General features: G+C 46.4%; 1 protein-coding gene across 1 annotated transcript in view; it reads left to right on the forward strand.

Moving 5' to 3' along the window:
• Adam12 (ADAM metallopeptidase domain 12) overlaps positions 1-23,558 on the forward strand; it is a 190,044-nt gene that overhangs the window by 53,883 nt on the left and 112,603 nt on the right. The window contains exons 2-4 of the mRNA XM_032895048.1: positions 16,687-16,766; positions 17,484-17,674; positions 21,115-21,193. Coding sequence (XP_032750939.1) covers positions 16,687-16,766; positions 17,484-17,674; positions 21,115-21,193 — 350 coding nt within the window. The remainder of the gene's footprint in view (positions 1-16,686; positions 16,767-17,483; positions 17,675-21,114; positions 21,194-23,558) is intronic.

Raw genomic sequence — 23,558 nt, forward strand, 5'->3', positions numbered from 1 at the left:
TCCTAGACAAGCCAGGAATTCGCCACATCTGACCTCTATAGAATGGTCCTTCAGGCCTCTGTAAGTGTTAAACAAGACCGTGCTTATGAAAGATAAACATTCTTCATTGCAGGAAGCAGGAACTCAGCCAACATTGGCCACTGCCATCGTCCCTTAATTATGATTGCCATTGTCCTATATATGAGCAGCATGCATTCTCTTATTCTCTGACCCTGCATTTATTTCCCGTTGGTATTTACAGTCTGGTGCTGCCTTCTACTTACATCCTAGGTAAAGAGATTTTTTATGCTCCCTCGAACAGTCTCACGATCCAGCTCCTTTTATAAATGCCTGCCTACGTTGCCCACAATGCACTTCAGCAGCATATAGCTATGAATGAATGCTAAGTGCAGCATAGCAGAGACACACCTCTCTCTCATCCTGTACTTTAGCACTCAGCCTCCCAACAAGACATAAGTAAGTGGGGTACTGGGGACATGGGGTGGGTAAGAGTGCTCACTGTGTTCACGCAAAAGCTAGGCATGGCCGCACCTGCACCTGCAGCCCCAGAGCTGTGGAAGATGAAGACAAAACAATGGCTGGAACCTGGCTTCCAGCCTCGCTCAAAGTTCAGTGAGAGACCCTTTCTATAGAGTAGGACATTACACCTAGACAGAAAGAAAAATGTCCTTCACTAACCTCTATACTAAAATGATCACACACAACTGTGCACTTGAGAGTGCGTGCATGTGTGTGCGTGTGCGTGTGTGCGCGCGCGTGCACACTCTCTTTTTTTAATGTTATACATTTTTTAAATAACTCCAGTGTGGCTCTCTACAAATAAGATGTCACATTCTTCAATAAACAGACCCTTTCCTGCAAGAACAGGAGGCATCTTGAGGATTTCCTCTCTCTCTAAATCTTCTCCCTGGACTCTGCAGTAAACCATGACAACAAGCGGTCTCTTAGCCTCCTACCAAAGTAACACCCAACCTCTTAACACTGAGAGTTTCTATACTGTTGGGGAGAGTAGGAGATTTTCTTCAAAGCCCTTCTGAATTGAGGTTTTTAATCCCCATTTATTGTTAAAAGGTCATTGTGTTTAGGCCGGAGAAAACCATTATATTTCCTTTACAAACTTCCATGCTTCCTTCACAACCGAAACAGAAGACTCGAGCTGCACTGTGGGACACGTAACACAGACTGTCCTTAACTCAGCCAGCTGCACATTCTGATGGCAGAACCCACTAGATGACTCAGAACCCTCTGGAAACCCTCGCAGCATCCTGCCGTTTCTGGTTTGGTATTCTCTCTGACTCTTCATATGTCTTAAATTTCATCTAGTGTCTTTATTTAAAATGACAGTAAACTCTATTTCATATCACATTTAAATGAATCTCCTAAGAGGCCTGGTGATAATTAATTCCACCCTGAAGCCTAGCAGAGCCAGAAGTTTGACTCAGCTTTGGGTGGAGAGCACCGTTTACCTCTCTCACTAAAGGCAAAGGCCAACGGGGCTGGGGCTGGGGAGGCCCTGGCATGCATAGAAATCCAGGATGCTTCTGCAGTTCAATTCTTTCCTTTATTTTCCTGCTGAGCTGGAGGTTGAACCTAGAGCCCATGCTCAATAAATGCTAAGATACATCCTTAAAATCTCCTGTTTTGTTTTCTGTTTCAAATAGGATCTTCCTAGGTTGCCCAGGCTGCCCTTGAATTTACTCTGAAATTGACTATGGCTGGCCTTAAACTCTTGATGCTCCTGCTTCAGCTTTCCAAGTAGCTGCACTACCATCCCCATTCTTTATTTTAGAGACAAAGAAAGTCGTGGACACATGAGTGTGTGTATAGGTATGTGCAGGTGTGTGTGCCCATAGAAGCCGGGGTCAAGCTCTGCCACAATCTACCTTACCTTTAGGATCTGTTCCTGTTTCTGCTAGGCTGGCTGACTACAAAATTCTAGGGTCCCTCCATGCACACCCACACTGGGTTTACAGATACACCCCACCATGCGTTGGGCTTTTACACGGAGACTCAGGTCTCCATGAGTGTGTGGCAAGCACTCCAAACACCGCCATGTCCTTGGCCCCTGAATGGCATTCTTTTCTTCAGAGCAATCTGCAGCTGTGTGTGCTTGAGGTCTTAGCTGAACTAACCCAATGCATGGTCTGTTTTTTATGAGCCTCCCCGTTCTCTGACCCAGGACCTGGGACCATGGTGACCCATGGTGGGAAGCCATCTGTGGTTACAAGGGACAGGACAGCCATTTGCTGATGTCACGTTGCTGAGTGCTTACACACCAAATGCCAGTTTTCATGACACAGTTTTGTCCACTGACCTTGCAGACACAGGGAGAGACTATCTTGCCCACCTCTGGTGTTTCTATATCAATTGGACTCCATCACCTGAGACTTGGCCATGGAATTCCATAATGAAAGTGTAGAGGGGCTCCCTATCTTTCCACCAACACCTTGTAGAGCAGGCTGGCTGGTGGCTGGGCTGGTTTTGCAAAGCCTCATGGAAAGTGAGCACTTCTGTGTTACTGGAGAGCATGAGTGACCCCTCTGTCCAACCTCCACAGCCCATCAACATGTAATTCCTAGCTCTTTATTCTCACTCCCCTCCAATGAGATAACTAGGTTAAGCTCAGAACTCCATGTCCCATCCTCAAGTATTTGGACAAGAGAAACCTTGGGGGCACTTATAGACAGTTTCCAAAGCAAGCCCTGTACACAGAGAGAGGGAAACACACTCCGTGCTGCACTCCTGGCAGCCCTCCCTGCTCTCTTAGAAAACATATGTTTAAAATAAAACCCCCTAGAAAGCTCTTGTTGGTGTTCCAATAGCTGGCCTGTTTTGGTTTTTGTTTTCTGAGTCATTATTATTGTTGCAACTAAATAATAATATTTTGCAGAGTTGCCCTGGGAGAAGACAGGGCCCCAGATTAGGGGAACCATGGTTCTCTGCACCTGGCTGTGTGGCCCTTGGGCTTCTGAGTGCTGTCCGCATTCCCCTAACAAAGTACTCCTCACCAGTGCAAGTCCACCTCCTTCTGTGTGTGCTCTTCTGTTTGCCTTGGCTGTGGATCTCTGTGAGGCTATTGTTTTGTTCCATTCTTGTAGGAATACACCCCTGAGGTGGTCTTGCCTCCCCCTGACTGGGCCTCCTTCCTCCCAGTTCCTGATCTTTTGAGCAAAAATGCTCTGAGTAGTTGTAAGGGTCGACTTCCTCTTTCCTGCTCAGAGGCCGTGAGTGGTGAGGCACTCACTGGGTCTGCTTTGACCTCAAGAAACCGATTCCCCTGGACTCCTGTCTTTCTCATCCATAGCCCATTCTCAGCGGCTGCCTTCCCTGCTATCTGTTTCCCTCTATGGCCTCTGCATTTTGCTGTGGATATTTTGGGGAGGAAGTCAAAGGGCCCGAGGCATAGGAAAAACAGTATAAAGAGCTTGGGCTCTCCTAGGAAGTCGCTGTTTGCTGTATCACCTGAAAGGAGGGAGGGACAAGGTGCTCCCACACAGCGCAAAAATGCCTTGGGGCCATTTAGGATGATGCTTTTCATTCTATCAAGCAGGGTCCTTTTTCCCTGGGTCCCAGAACCACTTCCCAAGATCCATGAAGAACAGGACCATCTTCCACAGCACCATGAACAGTCAGGTTCTCCATTAACTATAGGCAGATGGTTGGCTGCATAGATGGCAAGAATTCCCAGGTCCATCAGAGGCCATGTCTTGGAAGAGTGTATCTTCTGGGCATAAGCCACATAGCAGCCAGGCAGCAACACCTACACAAAAGCTATGTCTCTCTTAGCAAACAGACTAACCCCGCCCCCAGGCTAGCACTCACAGATGCCCTAAAACAGAGGGGGAAACAGCCACACACACCCTTGCTGAGGTGATCACAATTCTATCAGTGAAGGACTGGGAGACATGGAGTCTCCCGCAAATGAGACACCCTAAAGAAGGCATATGATGTCTAGGATATTATCTGAGATGAGAACATACAATGTCAGGGGAGGCACAAGAAATGCCAGACAATGCCAAATGATGTTAGCTTCAGAAACATGAAGAGAGCCTATCTTTTAAAAAACATTTTATTTTCAGAAAAAAAAAAATAAAAGGAAGGTAGTGCAAGGGCTCAAGGGGTGGAGGGTGAGGGGTACGGGGCAAAGCAGGGAGAGGGAAGTACTGTGGGTGATGCTCACACAGGTCTGCAAAGAGATATATACTGAAAAGCACTGCAAATCATGAGGCAGGTGAATTGTATCTCAACATTGTATAAGATTGGGCAAAGGGACACTGGAGAATATGAGAGCAGTTCCTGAGGGGACACCTCTGGAAGGCCAAGGGAACTGCTCTGGCAAGGACAGCTCCGAGCACCCACACTGGGCAGATCACAATTTCCTGTAACTCCAGTTCCAGGGTATCTGGTTCCCTCTTCTGATCTTTGAGGGCACCTGCACGTACACGGTGTGCATATAGATAAGCACACATACACACACACACAGGCATACATGCATGCACATAAATAAAAACTGATTATAAGAAATCTTTAAAGTTGCTCTGAGTCTGCTGCGCTGACACGGAGACCAGAGTGGACAGTAAAAGGGATGCCCCCAGGTGACATAGGCTGTGGTCAATAACAGATCTGAAATGCCGGCCAAGGATCTGGGGACAACAGGCCTTGATGTGTTGACTTACTGCTCACTGGTATAGAAAATGTGTATTACAGTTGCCCAAAGCACACGCAGACACACAGAGCAGGGGTGGGGAGCAGGTAGGGAGAGAACACGGTATAAGCCATCTTGTCTCCTGAGATGGAGTGTCTCTCTGTTAGAAGCCAGCCCGGCAAGCCCTGGAATCTTCCTGTTTCTGCATCTGTGGTGCTGAGAGTACAAGCACAAACCACCATGCTCTGATATTTTTCCCTTCATAGATGAGTCCTAGAGCCAGAACTCAGGTCCCCGTGCTTGCAAGACAAGGACTTTATCTGAGGAACCATCCCAAAGCCTAAGATGGCTACATAGCCACAATGCCACTGTCACACCCAACAAAATGAGCACAAATTCCACAGGCTCATCCAATAACTGGTCCAGATTTGGATGTGCAGGGTAGAACAGTGCTCTGTCTACAGGGGGTTGAAATGTGATTCTTCGGTTTTGGAAACACCCAGGCTTCTGGGAAAAAGAAAGAGCATTTGGTGGTACTTTATCCATTTTCCACACTGATTCAGCTCCCCAGATCTGAATGTGCAGAAACGCACTTGGTCATCGCTGCTTTCTGGCCTTGGGAAGCGCTGATTGATTCAATCAGCCTTCAGGTGACTGGAGCCTTCCTTTCAGGGAACTCCGGAGGGTTACTGAGGCAGATCGTTATAGATGACATTTTTGAGTCATTAAACTCTGCCTCCCTCCTGGCTCAGCATAGTTAGTTCTTTCTCCCCCAGACACATGGAAAGCGTTCAGCTCTTAATGAAGAACGTCTTTCTGGAGTGTGTGTTTAGTGGTACACATGATGTCATCCCAGCTCCTAACTTCGCATGCAAGATTGTTGTGTGAAAATGAAACCACAAATCTCATCTGAATCTAAGTTTCCAGGTTCTTTAGAGGAAGTAGTTTTCTGTTTTCCTTTCTTTTCTTTTTTCTTTTTTCTTTTTTCTTTTTTTTTTTGAAGAGAGAGAGGAGACAGGGAGGAGGAGGGGAGGGGGGGGGGAGGGGAGGGGAGGGAGGAGGAGGAATGAATGAAATTAATGTTTTTCAGGGCTGGGGCAAACAGATCGAGCGTGCAGCTGGTTTGCTGCTTGTTTGTGTTTATATGGGTTTCTTTTTTGGCCAACATCCATCTGACAAGAAACTCTCTCGTTCTAGGGTCAGTACATGGGGCACCTCACCCAAGATATTTCAGGGATGTGTCAGTGGGAAAAGTTACAGCGAAAAGAAAATTTGGAGCTGGGAGATAGCTCAGAGGGTAAAGTGCTTAATGCATAGCTGTAGGGACCTACTGAGTTCAGATCTCCAAGTCCCACGCACAAATGTGAAGGCGTGTGTATCTGGAACTCTGGCAACTGATAGAGTGAACGAAGGGGATCACGGTCTGTGAGCTCCAGGTTCAGTGAGAGACCCTGTCTTAAAACAGTAAGTTAGGGAGGAGATTAAAGAAGACATTGGATGTCAGGATATCGGCCTCCTATCTCCACATACACCTGCCCAGGCACATGCACACACATGCACACGCGCACACACACACACACACACACACACAGAGAGAGAGAGAGAGAGAGAGAGAGAGAGAGAGAGAGAGAACATTCTAGTCCTGTACCTGGTGACATGCTCTGTCACCGCCTCAGTTGCCAGCCTTTTGTAAAGGCACTTTCAGCATTAGAATGTTAGCACAGCACACGACTCCAGAGACATCACAAATAGGAGAAACTACTACGCAAATCAAATGTGGGCCAACTCTCCACCCTTCTACAGCTTTTAACTAATTTTACAGTTTGAGGCCATGTTACCGCAGATTTCAATTTCTGACTCCACACTGTCGTTCACATTGCCCTCTCCTACACATAACAAGAGGAACATGTAACATTCCATTCACTGTTCTGACTGCACTCCTTACGTTCTTGTAGAAAATTCGCTGTTAGGATTAGCTACATTCCCGTGTAACCTACATAACCGGAAATGAAGGAGAAATGGAGACACTGGGGAGACTGCTCCCTCGAGAGCCTATCTAGCAGAAGGAGGCAAGTCAAAGGCCCCAATGTGGGAATAATTGATCATGGGGCCTTTATTCTGGAGAGAGAGCCAACCGTGGCCCGTTGGTACTAGACTGGCTTTTGATGGTTCATGTCCTGGGCTCTGGGCCATGTGAGACCTAAATGCAAAGCTCTGTTCAAGACAGACAAGAAAAGAAACTAAGAGATCAGCCCAGTCCTTGGAGGTCAATTACAGAGAGGAGGATACACCGGGCTTGAGGATTACAAGTACTTCCTGTAGCTTCTTTTAAAGCAAGGAAGACAGAACAGCCCACCCTGTGAAGATAGAATCCAGCAAGCAGAACTCAGGTGGGATTTATTGTTCTGTTCTACAGTTTTATATTTTATATCCTTTCGTTGTCCTGGAGACACGGACTTCCCTTTTGTAAGTTCTCTTGCAGGCAGCAGTGCATGCTGGCTGCTGGCAGACACCCCGGTTTTCCTAGGATGTCCCAATTCAACTGAGCAGGAAAGCATGTGTGCCCCACTGACGACAGCTCTGTACACTCTGATTCACAGTCAGGGGCCCCGTCTTAGGAAGAGAGGAAACCGTCTATTCAAACTGCAGGGCCATTTCTTGGTGGCCCCTGCAAGAGCGCATGAGCAATACTGTGGGCTGGTTTAGAAATCTCTAGGACGGAGGGGGTCTTTTTCTGTCTTGTATCACACTCTGGCAGCGATAGCATGGAAATTTGCAGAGCAGAACTCACTTTGAGCAAGCAGAAAGGAACAAATTTGATCTAACACACATTCTGTGAGCTTGGTTCAATGTAGGTCAGTGTCTAAGAGAGCCCAGCTGGCCAGCCTGCATGTCTGCCTGGGAGCTGGCTGGCTGGCTTCCGCCTAGGCCAAGAAACTCCCCCTCAGCCCCGAGCACCAATTAATAAAAGCTCCTCTTCATGCAGTGCCGGTGAGGAGAGCAGGGCTGAACTGCATCCAGATTACTGGGAAAATGCTTACCCAATCGGCAGACCTGAGTTCTCTCCAAGGGTAGTTGGTATGTGGAAGGAACACGTATACCAGACGCACTCATTCTGAAGTTCAAGACTATGTATCCAAGGATTAGAAGGTGTTTGAGCCCCATGCCAGCCAGAGTTACCTCATAAGATTCTATCTACAAACAAAGGAAGGAAGTGTGTTGGTTTGAGGCTTCCTAACAACTTGCTAAATGTTTCATTAATGCTAGCAATTTAGAAACATTTCCTTGAATATATCTATATAATATATATAACGTATGTGTTATATAAACATATATGTGCATGCACGTGCACACACACACATACACACACACACATGTACACACATTCATGAACTAAATAGCAAATAGGTTCTAAATGATAGAATTTTTAAGGATCAGAGTATCTTATCTCCTCAGGATTTTTGTTGATATTGATTGATAGTTACTGACTTTAGAGTACAGATAACTTGTACTCCCTCCTCAAACCAGGAAAGCAGTAATGATATTGATATTATCTGTTACTGTATTTGATGTATCTTTCTTATTCTTCATCGTAAATGTGCATGTGTGTGTTTGTGGCATGTGTACATATTTGTACATCTATACACATAAGCAGATGCTCCTGTATGTGTGTGCACACATGCATATGGAGGCCAGATATCAGTGTCTTTATTTGTCAATCTCTGACTCACTTTAGGACAGCATCTCTCATTGAACCTGGAGCTCACCAACTGGCTAGGCTGGCTGGCCAGTGAGATCTGGGAATCTCCCTGTTTTCCACCCCCTGTGCCATGATATCTAGCTTTAGCATGGGCGCTGGGGGTCCAGGTCCTCATGCCTGTGTGTCAGTCACTTTCTCTATTGAGCCCTCTTCCCACTTGCTGGCCTTCCACATGAGATGTTCTCCCCAAGGCTATCTTAAACCCTAGCTCCCCAGCTGCTTGCGAGCATTTGAGAGATTTTGGAGGCTTGAGGCAGTAAGGGCTGTTTGGAGGAAGTAGATAGTTAGAGACAAGTCTTTAGGGGGATGTTGTCTCTGCTTCTCCAGTCTCCTTTCTATCTGGTGTGAAGACTCTTCTCCATCCTACATGCCTAATAACATTATGCCATTTTGTCCAATAAAATGGGCATGAGTCTGGGAGTAACACACGGAATTAAAGATGTCAGGTCTTATCTGACTTGGGTTTGATTACAGAAACTGTGAGATACTCTACAAATACTAGTATACGAACTCTCTGGAACCATGAACAAACCTAAGCCCTACCTCCTTCAGCTGCCTGCAGGAATTTTAGTCACAGCCATGTAGCAATAACTAACACACAGCTCACCCAACACATATCTGCAGAGCACACTCTAACTTGGAGGCACTAATATGAGAACTGAGGGGACAGATAGCCTTTGCACCGATGGGGCTGTACACCTCAGACAAACCCCCAAGCAACTAAGAAATGTGCAGGACCCAGAGGATGGGCAAATAGGAGACACAGAATGAGAGAGAAGCAGGCAGGAGACACCGATACAAGAAGGGGACACTTGTGGGGTTAGGGTTACTGAATGGCCATGAAGAGGAAGAAAGAAGTCCACTGCAGATCAAGACAAGGAGGACACAGGCTTTAGGGAACCAAATGAACCTGCACAGGCCCCCAGAGAGAAAGCTGAATGGCCTGGCCAACCACGAGACTCTGTCAGAAGCAGTGTGCCCTGTATGAGGAAGGACATGATTTGAGAGTTCCTTTTAAAATATCACCATGGCTTCAGAAGGTGAGGAGAAGGGCCATAGTGGTGCCAGAATGAGTGTGGGGCTATGTAAGGCTCCCTGAGCAGATTGGATGAGAGAAAAGGGTGAGCTGGAACAGAAGACGGGATGAGGAGAGCCACAGGCTAGCAAGTGATAATCACTCCAGCTTCGTTGGGGCTTGACGGATGGCCCAACAGTTAAGAGCAGGTACTGGTCTTATAGGAAGATCTGAGTTTGGCACCAGTATGCACAGAAGAATGCAATTCAGGACTGCCTATGACTCCAAGTTCAGAAATCTGACGCCCTCTTCTGGCCTCAGAGGGGCAGGCAGAAGGGGGAGCTTGCAGGTACATAATAAAATAATAATTATCTTTTGTAAACGTACAGTGTGGCCAGGGGTGTTTATTGAATGTTATGAAATATCGAACCTTCGCAAGCAGATACTGCCACCCCTGCTGCAGATAATAACACTCCAGTATGGGGTCAGGCCTTTACCCAAGGTCACAGAAGAGGAGGCGGGGCCAAGCGGTTCTGTGTGGTATTTATGGCCTATTTTGAAGATTTGTCTTCACGTGTAAATTGTTATCCCTTGGCACTGTTCCTCCCCAGATACTCTCAGAAACGCTTTGGGAACTGAAAGCTGGCCTCATAAGTGACAAGAGATGTCAGAGTGACCCCATTCATCTCTGACAGCACCAGGCTGGCTAAGTAGGCTCGTCCCTCAGCTCTAACCCTCCTGCGTGTTAGATGCAGTTGTTCAGTTGGAACACTGTTCCTTGAAATGACCGCCCAAGCCTGGTGTTGGGTAAAAGTGAAAGAAAACGTTTCTCTCCACTTACAAGTAGATGTGTCCTTACAAGGGCTGGGTGTCAGCTATCTTAATGCTCTCACTCCTGAGTAGCTCTGTTGACCTTGGACAGACTTCCTAACATCTCTAAGACTGCTCCTGCATCTGGAAAAGGTGTCAAATACTGCCTTTGTTGTGTGACCGCAGCAAGTTAAGCTCAGGTTGTGGCATGCCCATCCCATCAACTGTGTGGGTGCTCAGGGAGCAGAGACTCCTAAATATCGCTCATGGAGCAGGGTACCATGCACAATTAAAAATGACTTAAAAGCTGACTCTGAAGGACTTTGTGTTCAAGAGTGCATGCTGCCCCTTCAGAATGCCAGAGTTTGTTTTCCAGCACCCACCTTGGATGGCTTATAGTGTTCGTAGCACCAGCTCCCCTCCTGGGAATTCAAGGTGATCTTCTCTCCTCCATGGGAACTTGCACTCATGTGGACATACATCCCTTACACACACACACACACACACACACACACACACACACAATTTTTTAACCTTAAGGAAAAGAGTTAACTTGGATTCTGGAATCAAACCCATCGGGTTGTTTTCAGACAATATCTAGGTTGTCTGAAATGCATAGCCTACAGTTTATTATCAATATTAGATATGCTTGATTCTCTTTCCAATTACATGACTGAACTTACAGTGGCCCATTCTACAACGAGTGGTGTCAGCTCTTTCTGTCCTGCCACAAATGACCACACCTGAACGAGTGTCCTTCAGACTCACACGTTCCTCCTGTGCCTTTCAGCTTCAACCTACAGTAAGAAGTCAACACAAACTAGAAATCTTCCCTAATTGCTTTCAAAGGCAATCTCACCATATTGAGTGTAAGTTGTTCTTTTACAGGGAGATGGGCAGAGAGGCCATTGTAAGACAGTAATTTGCATAGCAACAAAACAAAAGGGACTTTGAAATCCAACTGCCTACAGGGTGCCAGCTGTGTGACCCTGAGCAAGCTGTTAACTATTCTGCATGGCTTCTGATCTCAAAAAATAAGAGCATCTGCCAAGGGTGTTACAAACATGAGATTTGAACATGTGAGGCAGGGGACACAGCTAAGCAGGTAGAGTACTTACCTAGAATATGTAAGGCCTTGGGTTCGATCCCCCAGCACTACTTAAACCAAGCATGGTGGCATGTACCTGTGGTCTGCACTGGTAAGAAATTAACGATCTTTCTTCTCTATGGCACTAACCTAGAACACACAAGATCCTGCTTGAAAAATACACAAATTTGAAAATGCGCATACAATGACTTGGCTTTGTAGAAGCCTAGACCAATGCCTCCTGCTGCTACTGGTAGTGGTAATAGTAATTTTTTTCTTCTTTAAAGAAAACTATTGAAGCCTGAGAAAACCCACTGTTTGCCCAGGTCAACAGAGCTGGAAGCAGGCGCTCTACCTCTGACCTCATGATCTTTTCCCAGAGAAGTGACCATAGGGCTTTACTTATCTGTGAAAATAGTTAATTGCATTTCCAACTGTTCTATTCTATCTGTAGCCCCTCTCCCCCAACTGCATTACTTAAATTTGGCAATTCTCATACAGTGAAGACAGTCCATATTCAAGACTTTCAAATAACATGTGATCATTTCAAACAAGTGACAGTTGCCCACGGACTTAAGGCTTTCATGGGAGGACTGTGGATTAGAAAGAAGACATTTTCACCTGCTTCTACATCTTGGCCGGACAGAGGGTTGACAAATGAGTCCCCCTTTTAATTTAATTCTGATTGTCAGCTTGATGGGACCTAAAAGCACCCTGGAGACAAGCTTCTGGGCATGGTTGTGAGGAATTATCTAGATTAGGTCAGCCTCCAGGCATGCCTCTAAGGTTGGGGAACTAGGTTAATTAGGGTGGAAAGACCTGTTTTAATGGTGGACTGAGGCCCCAGACTGGATATGCAGGGAAAAAAAATCAAGCCAAAGACCAGCATCTGCCTCTCTTTGCTGACTGTGAGTGCAGCTTGGCCAGCTGCCCCAAGCTTTTCCATCTCACCTTCCCTGCTGCGATGTGCATCCTCAAACTTCGAGCCAAAACAAAGCCTTTCTCCCTGGAAAGTTCAGGATATTTTATCACAGCTACAGGCGAGGTGACTAAAGCAAGTCCTGTGACTTGAGAGAGGCTTCTGCTGAGGTGACATTGATATCAGTGGCGTCTCAGAGTAGCTGAGCTCAAGAGAGCCATCCCAAAGACAGCAGTGGCGTCAGCTCTCTGTACAGATGCCCACGCTTTCATCCAGCAATGCACATTTGTTACTTACAAATGGAGGCAGTATATTAAGAAATTATTTGGCACAGAAACCTTAATTGTTCCATATAGCTTCCAAAATGATGTACCAACAGTTTTATTTCTAATAGTTTCTAGAAACTAAGAAAGATCTGGGCAAAGAGAGCATTATCGTTGTTTTTGTTGTTATTGTTGTTTTTGTTCCAGAAAAGAAATCACAGCATGTTTTGATATTTTGAGAATTTTAGTAAATGGAGAATAGCAAATGAGAAGGAATGGAGTGCCATATTGCTCTTACAAATGTACAGTGCTAAATAGAACCCCCAAAATTCCAAATTTATAATTATATTGCTGAAATTAAGACTAAAAAATAGCCTGGATTTTGTGACTAAATCGAACTGAGTGCAGAAAGGCATCCTGGGCCTCCTTGGCCATATGTTCACTCCAGTGGACCAGATACACTTCTGGGATGCGGCTGACAGGAGCTTTATTTCAGGCCTTCAGAACTATGGGGTGACATTCCCTCCTAGGAAGGCTATGCGGACCAGTGGCTAGAAAGGATGGTCTTTGGAACTCAACACTCCAGTCCCATCTCCCTGAGCTCTGCTATGTGGCTCTGAACACAACATTTAACCTTTCTGACTGTTCCGTTTTCTTGTAGCTAGGGCTGAACAGTCCTTATCCCCCAGAGTCTCTGTCAAGAAAGTAGACATGACAGTGACAACACCTACGTCTGTGATAGGTCATGAGGAGGGTGCCAATGAGCAGTGATAATGCTTCACTTTCTTTCCCCCAAATGAAGAACCCAGCACTTCTGTTATCATGTGACACTGACCTCCTCCAGGGACAATGGAGGACAACAGTATTTACAAGGAACAAGTTCTGAGAAACACCAGCAAAGGCGAGTTGAGAGGAAGATAGGGCCTCTCAGATTCTCTCCCTGCTTTCATTTTCCAACTCTTATCTGTCTGCCTCCATCTCCTCTCTCCCACTCTGGATATATTCAAACACACTGCACATACACATGTATAACCATGTATGTATGTGGTTATACATGTGTATGTGCAGCGTGTTCAATTATACATGTGCACATGGATGAACCTGCTCTTGTGCACATATCTGTATTAAGGCCAGGGGTGGACACTGGATGTCGTCCACTCTTGCTTTCCACCTTACCCTTAGAAGTAGGCTTTCACTCAGCCTAGGGTTCACTGATTGGTTGGACTGGCAGCCAGTGAGCTCAGGGGGATCTGTCTGCCTCCACCGACCCTGGACTCTCAGTACTTGTGTTACAGGTGGGTGCAACCATACCCAGCTCGTCTGTGAGTGCTGAGAATCTCAGCTCAGGCTCTTGCACCGGCATGGCAGGCACTTTCCCAACTGAGGCTTCTACCCGCCCCTCTCCTCTAACTTTATACCTCCACTTACTGGCTTTTCAGTAACTTATCTGCCCTCCATAGACATCACATTAATGAATTAGTGATTCTGCCCAACCTAGGACTTTTGCTATGAACTAAAACACATCCTTTATAGTCCCCGGGGGTCCATGAGGGCGTGTGCTAGTCTGCTTCTTCATATTGACTCTAAGTTTGCCTAGCTCTAATTTAGGACTAGATCATATTAGATAAAAGATGGCCATCATAGCCAGTAGGCAAGCACAGATCCTGGTTGTTAACTATGATCGTTATTGTGTGCTGCATTGTTAAAGCTTTAGGGGCGTCATCTCTCAGTCCAGTCATCTTAGCCGCGTTTCCACATTCCAGCAGGAGAAAATCACAGCCCACGATTCTGTACGAATGACTTTGTAATGTGGAATAATAGTCTCTGATGAATCTGCAGCAGAAAATGGGTTCCGGTCAGAGGCTCTGCCTGAGAATCAGATGGGTCTCCAGAAGGACAGTCACCGAAGTCTACACACACATATGACTCAAGTGTAGAGAGCGTCAACAGTGCCTTCTGGGGTGACTGACAGGCGAGAGCTGTCCTGTGACACTCCCGTGTGACTATGTCACACAGGGTGATTAAACCCACATCCCTATGTGTATTCTTCAAAGAAATAATTGGGGGGGGGCTTTACATATTAACCACAAATTCTTATAGCCCAAGTAATTGATGTTGCTCTGCCATTTCTCTGTTCCCCTCATTTAAAAAGTTTTGAAATTGATACCAAGGAGTCAAGTTTATCTACATGGCCTTCAAGCTCTGGGTAGCCTTTGTTGTTGTTATTACATATGATCTGTGTTCAGGTGTGTGCACCTGAGTGCAGGCACCCATTTAAGCCCCACTTATATTTATTGGTCTAATCAGTTTGAATCAAGTAGCTCTTCTGTAACAGTGTTTGTTGGCTGTGTTCCATCCTCACCATCGGGCTAGTCTGGGATGTGGCTTCTGCCCTGTGTCCCAGCTCATTGTGGGAGAAACAAGCAAACAAGAAAGAAACATGGACAAGGAAAAGTCCTGAAATCAAATCCTGGCAGAGCCCGGGAGAAAAGTTCACTTGAGGCGGGGACAGGAGAGGGGCTCTCAGAGACCAATATGAGTAAGCCTAGCATGGGTCACGTTAATGGAATTCATCTCATTCAAACTATATAACTAGATTACATAATGGCAAACGCAGAGAGGTGTGATTTCAATATTGATCCCAAAAAATCCATTTGGAGGTTGTCTGTGTTTTGATTCAATATCCAAGCATTTTCAGAAATGCATATTTTATAAGAACTTTACCTACATCATAACATTTTACTGAAAAGTCTAAATGACCACTTTCAGCCATGTGTGTCCAAAGATTTTGGAATCAGAAAGTACAGTGTTCAAATGGAAAGGGTGGAGTTCTGCTGCTCCCCCACCACACTGCCTGGTGTCTCTGCTCCAAGCAATCCCACAAGCCACACACATAGTCAGCTGCTAAATGCACAGCCAAGAAAAAGTCCTTCCAAGTCACACACTCAGTGTGAATGAACTGAACTCCCCAATCTCTGTCCCATCCCAGGTGGCCTCCTCCCACCCGCTCCATTGTCAGCATCTGGGATTGCACAGGGCCCCTCCTGGGTGTGACTCCTGGATATTATAGAGTTCCCCTCTGTACACTCACACTGGCCTCCTCTGTAGTCTTCCCGTTTCCTTCCTTCCCCTCAAAGTCCTTTCCAGGTTGCCATCAGAGTGGAGGAGTGCTCCGATGCTGCTGTCCACTCATGGCACCATGTATGTGTCATACGTGTTATAGAGAACAAGTAGAGTGACATGTAACAGCCTGCAAAATCCATTCCCAGCTACCTAACTCAGCAGCAAACACGCACACACATGCACGCGCACACGCACACATCTATGTAGGAGCTACATGTACCACCACACTCACCAAGCCCAGAACCCCAGCCTGCAGCCCCCGTATTCTGTGCCTCTCACTGTGTGGCCACTCCCAGCTGGAAGGTCCTCAGTGTCTGCTCTTCTCTACATTTGTTCAAAGGTAGCTGGCTTCTCCTCACCTTTCCAAATCCTTCTGGGTACCACGTCCTGGGCTAGCTGCAGTCTCGGAAGTGGTTTCTCTGGCCCCAGGCAGAGCTCTAGGTGTGTCTCATACAGCTGTGACCACTCTGAATCTCTCCTCCCCAAGCGGGGAGGCTCAAGCTCTACTTTCCCTCCAGGTTCCAGCACAATAATTATTGGCTAAGTGAGACTTATTTAGGTATCACTAATGACACCAAAGCAAATGGAAACCAGCAGCATCCGCTCCTGGCACGGTTGAGATGCATCTCGTTGTCTGGTGTTGAGAGGAAGAGAATGCCTTGTTAGGTCGGCTAATCTAATAAGCAGAGGAAAGGAATGTTCTCGTGAAATTATGCATCTGCCTTCTGCTGCCATTTGCTGATGGAGAGCCATCAGATTTGATTTTCTCTTTGGGTAAAAGTACAAGATGGTTGCTGTCATATTTCCAGTTCACCCATCGTCCATCTGCCCCTCTTCGTCTCCTCCAGGGGCCTTTGACTGTTGGCCCCTTTTACAGTAGATCTGCATCTTAGAACACTGTGATCTAGCACCTGCGTGGTGTCATCGAGTGGACTGGAGAGGGGCTTGGGCAATGAGATTCAGGAGAGGGGGAGTCCCGTGAATGCTGCCCTCAGATTGACTCTTGCATTTGTGCATTTACTTCACCCTTATTCTGTGCTACACCTTTCTCCACTGTCTCACAGGGTACCTGCGACAGGTGCTCAGCAGACATCACCTGACCAGCCTGGAAGGACTGGTGGCTCCACAAGGCACGAGAGCACAAGTGTGAGCTGGAAGAAGGGTTCAGGGGTTAAGAGTATTCGTTGTTCTTGCAGGAGACCAGGGTTCGGTTCCAAACACCCGCATGTGGTCTTACAGCCATCCAGTGCTCTGCCCCAGGAGATTTGATGGCATCTTCTGCCACCTGTAGGCTCCAGGCATGCGTGTGGTGCATAGACGTACATGCAGGAAAACCTCTCAGACACATAAAAATAAAAATAAATAAACTGTTTTTTGGAAAGTACCAACTATGGTGAGACTTTACTCAGGTCAGCTGACCTTCTTGTATCTCTGGAGTTTTTTTGTTTTTTCTTTAAATTTAGATTAAGAACAGTGTCTAGAGCTACAGCTGGGTTTACTGGCCCAAGCCTGTACTCTCAGAGATCTAACCAGGGTCTGGAGCTCAAAGCCAGGCTGGACCTCTTTCAAGAGACAAAAAACAAATAAATGAACAAAGATCAGAGCACAGACCCCCCTATCACTAGCTTCTGTAGAGGTTAAATGAGATGCTACAGGCCAAACAGAAGCCTGATTCACAGGAAGTATTCAACAGATGGAGACCACAGTCAATCAAAATGCAGAGTCGTGGAGCCCAATTCAGTTGCTACATCTGTAAAACACTCCTGGACCTAAGGTTTAGGAAACTTTGTGGACGATGGGGAGGAAAGACTCTAAGATCTAGAAAGGATGATAGAGTTTGCTGTGAGATTGTGTCTCCTAGGAGTGTCAGAAGCCACACCCACAGAGTGTCACCAACGAGACTGCTCATCTGAGCAAAGGCAACACCAGCGAATATGCCAAAGCGGAGGGGGAAGGGACAGAAAGCCTCAACAGTATTCAAAGAACTGTAGGTGACTTAAGAAAGCTGGCAGTAGGAGAGGTGGCCTTCCCCAGGGAAGAGCACACCAAATGGTTGTCCAGTGCCAAACAGCCCTGGAAACAGACATATAAGTAACATCATATGGAATGGACAGGTTATATGTAGGAATGTATATGTAGATGTATATATGCATATATGCATGCAGTAATAATTAGTGGAAACGAGGCCATGGTTTTGCAGAAAGCAGCAGCAGTGGGGCAGGGAAGGGATGTATATGGAAAGGTTTGCTGAAAAGAGAGGGTTAAGGAGAAATATTATAATTAAATTATAATCTCAAAAAAGTTTTAAAAGGAAGTGCTCAGCAAAATTTTCCTAGCTTGTGAAGAAGGCTGTGTGGGCGGTCTGCACCACTGGGAACACCATGGTGAGTGAACGGCCCCGATGGCTTACATTCTCCAGAGCAAAGAGAGGCAGAGTGTAAACAGATCAAATAAACCAAATTGGAATGCTATACAGGAAACCAAAGGGCTCTGCAGTGGGTAATGGTGAAGGGGCTGCTTCAGAGTCCACATCAGAGAGGGGCCCCTGGGGAGACAGCATTTACACTAAGAGAAGGAGAGTCTGAAGAAGTCAGCCACTTGACAAACACATGCAAAGAACATTCCAGACGAAGGGTATTGCAAATGGCAAAGCCCTTGGTGGAATGTTCTAGAATCATCCAGGGACTTAGAGAAAGGGTGAACCAGAGGAGAATTACTCAAGGTGAAAGGCAGAGTGGCATCATGAGGGGCAGAGCTGCCTGCCTAGGCCACCCATCCCAGGACCTGAAGAAGTAGGCGGTGGTATTTCAGAACTCTCTGGAGCCCCACTGTGTACATGAGTATATCCAAAGACATTTCAAAGACAATTAAAACCTGCAAATGCCTCTCAAAGGCTTCATTCTCCCCTACCCCATCTGCCCAGCTGGCTTGCTCCCTGCTATTTGCTCTGCACAAGGCTGCTGTACCCCCTGGGAGTGGGCCTGCTCAAGAGGCCTGTGCAGCTTTGAAGAGATGAGAACTTGGGGGATGGGCTTTTGTCCTGAGACCCCACTGCCACCAGGGAAGCCCTCTCAGCTATAGTTTTTAAAAACTCCGGAGGCGAGCAAACTCTTGAGAGCTCAGGAGAATCCATGTGTGGTTTTATCAACCATTGGTGTTTTGTCTTTTGCTGCACCGTCCTGAAACACTCGTGGAGAAATACATCATATCTCGGACCCACCCACTGCCGTGACCTAGCTGACTTAAAATAGCCATGCGTGTTTCTTGAATCTATTGAAGTCCGTGTAAAACTGCAATATTGCCCTGAACAGGGATATTATTGCGAACTTGGCTGGAAGAACACCAAGGCAATCTGAGTGTGAGAAGGAAGTCTTCTCTGTTGCACACCCAGCATTCCTACCTCTCTGAATTGAGGTCCCTGCCAGAATGCTGGCTGCAGACTCAGGCGGAACCAGCGCACGCCAAAGAGGGACTTACTGGAGAGAAGAGGTGCTTCAGCACACAAGCGAATGAGCCGTCTCTCTGCCTCCTTTCATCACCGCAAGAGAGCAGGTTTGTCTGCTTCCAGCATCCTCTCCAAGCAGAGCTCTGCAGGCACACTCTGTGCCTTGAGACCATGACGGAAAGCCTCTGCTTGGTAGTCTCAGTACTCCAGGTTCTACAAAGGAAATCTAAGGTTGGCTGGGCTTGGGTCACTCGCTTGTCACTTGACCCCATCCAGGAGAACCGGTGATCTGAAGAGCAACGGCACAACCCCTCCCGCCCCTCCACTGTACATCCAGTGACTCAGAATTTGAAACCACTCTGGACTCTACTGCACTGACACATAAAATCAGACTCTGTTTCCTTCCCTTGCTGACTCCCTGATCCCAGATCTCCAAGTAGTCTGTCGTGGTCATCCTCAGCCTAGGACGCCACCACCCCTGCACGGTCTGATGAGCTTCAGTCTCCTCTGTCTGTTACGGCACAGTGGTATCCAGATTCCTCTCCAGGTGTGCTATCTGATGCATAGCAGTTCACCCACAAACACAGCTCCCCTACTCTGAGGAAGTTCCCTCTGTCACCATGCAAGGCTGTGACATCGTCAAGAGCAGAGGCTGGTATAATTATCTTTGTGACCCAGCAGCTAGAAACCAGCACATAGTAGGTATATAGGAAATCTTTCCTACATTGCACTGAGCAGGAGGAAACCATGCTTATAATCTCAGGCTGCGAGATCATTTAAAAACCTAACTATCCTATGCTGTGGCTTCACTGAAGACCTGGTGACTGTCATAGCTTTAGTTGGGGACACAAGAGGCGGTCCTGAATTTATCTCATCTTGGAAATTCACATTTCCATGTGTCCAAGTCAGTTCTTTTTTTTTTCACACCTGTAGCACTTATAATAAGTTCCTTATTGTTTCACCCTCTCCTGTGAAATTTCAATATTGCGAGCTGGCTCTCTCACCTGTGAGGAAAATAACTTTGGATCTAAAGCTGTTTTCCCAGCCAGTGGCTTCAGCATTGATTCTAGTTTGTGGAGCAATGTGATATCTGAGGATGGGTTTTCCTAACTTAGAAATCTGGCTGTGCAACTGTAATAAAGTGTAGGATTTTGGGTAAGGGGTATGGTATGCACTGTGCTGGGGTGTTAAATGGAAAATATTTGAAGTCAATCAGGGGTTTCTACCCTGCCTTAGATCATTTAGTTCCCAGATAAAAGGCACAACACTTTTTATTTTTATAATAAATCTTTACAGCACTAGAACTGAACAGATATCTAACCTCTATGTTATTATGTCTACCTCCCTGCCAATAACCCCAAGATAGGGCTTCCCATGTTCCATGTAGGCTGCTCTTACTCCGACTGGCCAGCCCACATGGTCCCTGACCCTACAGTGTCTTCTCCCCCCTCCACCTTCTCTTTCTCTCTTCTCTGATGATGGCCCTCCTCATATCCCAAGTCCAGGAACTGAAACCCCATCTACCTCTCTCCTACCCAGCTATAAGCTATTGTCATCTTTATCCAATCAATAGTTTTAAATTAAAGAGCAAGGCCACATAGCATTACCTGGTATACATAAGGATTCTCTCATTCCTGTGGGCAACCAGACCTTGGAGACCAGTATTTAGCATTACAATACATAGCAACAAAGCAAACCTCAACAGGGTATGGGGGTGATGGGATATGGTGGGGAGTATGATGTGTCATGGGGATATGGTGTTGGGGGTTATCAATCCAGGTACATGGTGGAAACTAAACTTTGTCCCTAAGAAGAAGGAAATCAGAAAAATGAAAGGAACCCCACAGAGACCACATGGACAACTTCTCAAAACATCTGTTGCAGAATGTCTCCTATTTGGGCCCCCTCTAAATTCTCCCTGGAAACCTGAATAGGTGAAGCCCTTTGTGAGCCTCACTGGGGTGTCTCATCCCCACCCCTGAGAGATTCATGACAGTCTGTCCATGCATGCCACACTCATCTTTTTATGTTATTTCTGTTTCCACAGGGGACTCATTGCCAATGGCTTCACAGAGACCCATTATCAGCAAGATGGTAGTGATGTCTCCTTCACTCGAAATTACACGGTAATTCTTGCATGTTTGGGCCAACAGAACTCTGTACATGGATTCTGTGCTGAGACTTTTGTAGCTGGTTTGTTCTGAGCTAAGCACATCCCCAATTCTTAATCTAGGCCCCAAGAAAACCTGGAGAAGCCAGGTTCATACCTTCTAGCTCTCAGGAAGCTGAGACAGGAGGATCACCAAGGTTAGAGACTAGTGTAGGTTATAGAGTGAATTCCAGTACAGCCTTGGCTACAAAATGAGATGCTCCCCCAAAACAAAAACAAAAACAGCTTTTTAAGAAAGGTTTTAGCCAGCTGACATTGACTTTTAACCTCAGCACCTTGGGAGACAGAGGCACATGGATCATGGATCATGGTGAGTTCAAGACCAAACTGATCCATATATCCAGGACTCCATAGTGAATCTCTGCCTAAATGCAAAATTGGAAGAGAAGGGGGAGGAGGAGAAGGAGGAAGAGGAGGAGGGGGAGGAGGAGGAGGAAGAAGACAACAAGGAGGAAAAGATGAGGAGGAGGAGGAAGAGGAGGTTATTTGTCAGAAAGCTTGGCCAGAATTAGAGATGGTTTAGCAAGCAGTCCTGCTGTAATTTTAATTCTTTCAAACCTTACTTTTAATGATGATTCTTAAACACTTTAACCTCCCTTGTAGCCCACCACCCACCAGAGGTAGTAGAAAAGAAAGGATACAGGGGAAGTGGACCTATTTAGAAAGGTTCTTTGGTGTAACTCCCATCCGTGTTGTCTGGAAACCTGCAGTTCAGTTCGCAGGTCAGCAGGCAGCGGCAGCTCAATCCACTCACAGACACCTCACAGGTACACCAGCAGTGCAGTTCAGTAGAGCCGAGTTAGCAACAGTGGTGACACAACCTAGCAGAGACAGGCAGGCCTCAGTCTCAGCCCAAGTCAGCAGGAGGGACCAGCGGGAACACCTAGAGAAAGAAGTTCTTGGCCATGCCTCTCTCAGAGAATCAAAGATCAGCAAAGGTGGGAGACCCACGGGTGTTGCACAGCTAGCTGTACCAGCAAACCAAGCTCTGTCTCTGTCTCTCATGGAGTCCTATTTATACCCTCTAAACATCATGTGTCCTCCATGTGCCTTGCACCAGCACGTGTCCTGCCTCAGTACATGCATCCAATCACCCAGAGTCCGGGAAAGCTGTAAGAAACTACAGCACACCACCAGAAGTTTGGGTTACATTTCTCTCTATGGTGTCCCCACAATGCAGCTCGACTACGAAATGCAAGGCAGACCAATACATACATGTTGTTACAAAGAATCTTTCTTCATGTTCTTTCACATACTTGCCTTAGCGGAACATCCTCTCTCCTGTGTCTGCTTCAGCACAATGTTCCTTCATGAGTCCGCCTGAGCCTTCCACGCCTGTGTCCACTTTAATGAAAGGTTCTTTCACATGTTTGCCCCAGCAAAACACCATCCAACCAACTTCCCAAAGAACCCTTATGTTGCCACTTCACCTGCTAGAAAGCTCAGCCAGAGTTAGAGGTGGCTTAGCAAGCAGTCCTGCCACAGCTGCGTTTTGCTGTGTGAAACTTGGCAACATTTGAAAGAAATGTAAAAGGGAAGTGACTATGTTGAACCTACCTTAACGGAATGCACAATACTCATTATTGAATTACCACAATATGATATTTATTACCTCCTAACCAGCTTTTCTGCTACTTGAACTTTAAAAATATTTAGAGCATGTGTGTATGTGTGTATATCTATGGTGATCAGGGGATAGTTTGTGGTAATTGGTTCTATTCTATCATTTGGGTTGCAGGGACAGAACTCACATGAGCAAGCTTAGCAGAGAGCGCCTTTACCCACTGAGCCACCTCCGAGATTGTTTGTGCTTTTATTTGTTACTTTGGCCCAGGTTCATTTGTGTGCCACTTTGGTACACACTGTGTATCTGTGTGCACAAGCAGCCCTGTATGTAAATTCCATGAGATTCCAAAAGCAGAGGACATAGTCAGTGCCCTGAGAGGGAAGAAGAGGCTCCCTGTTATAAAGAACTATGTGCATATGCATTTGTTTAAAAAAAAACCAAGCCAGTGGAGTCCCCCTTCCTCTTGGGACCTCCTCCATTCTCTGTGTCAGGCCTCCAGCATTCTCCTCAGACAATCTTTGGGACTTGGCACTTAAGAGTGGACACTTCCTGATCTGGGAACATGGTAGGATGAGCTGCCCCAACTCTCACAGCCCTGAGAAGACATAGAAATCCAAAACAAAATAGAAGCACCTACAGGATTAGAAATGCAAGACTTAGAAGTGAATCCAAGAGAAAAAGCAATACAAGAGGCATCAGCTAAGTGTAGTGCCTGACACCTGTAGTCCAAGTACTTGGGACACAAGAGAATGAC

This window comes from Rattus rattus, chromosome 2 (genome assembly GCF_011064425.1).
Source record: "Rattus rattus isolate New Zealand chromosome 2, Rrattus_CSIRO_v1, whole genome shotgun sequence".
NCBI classification, from domain to species: domain Eukaryota; kingdom Metazoa; phylum Chordata; class Mammalia; order Rodentia; family Muridae; genus Rattus; species Rattus rattus.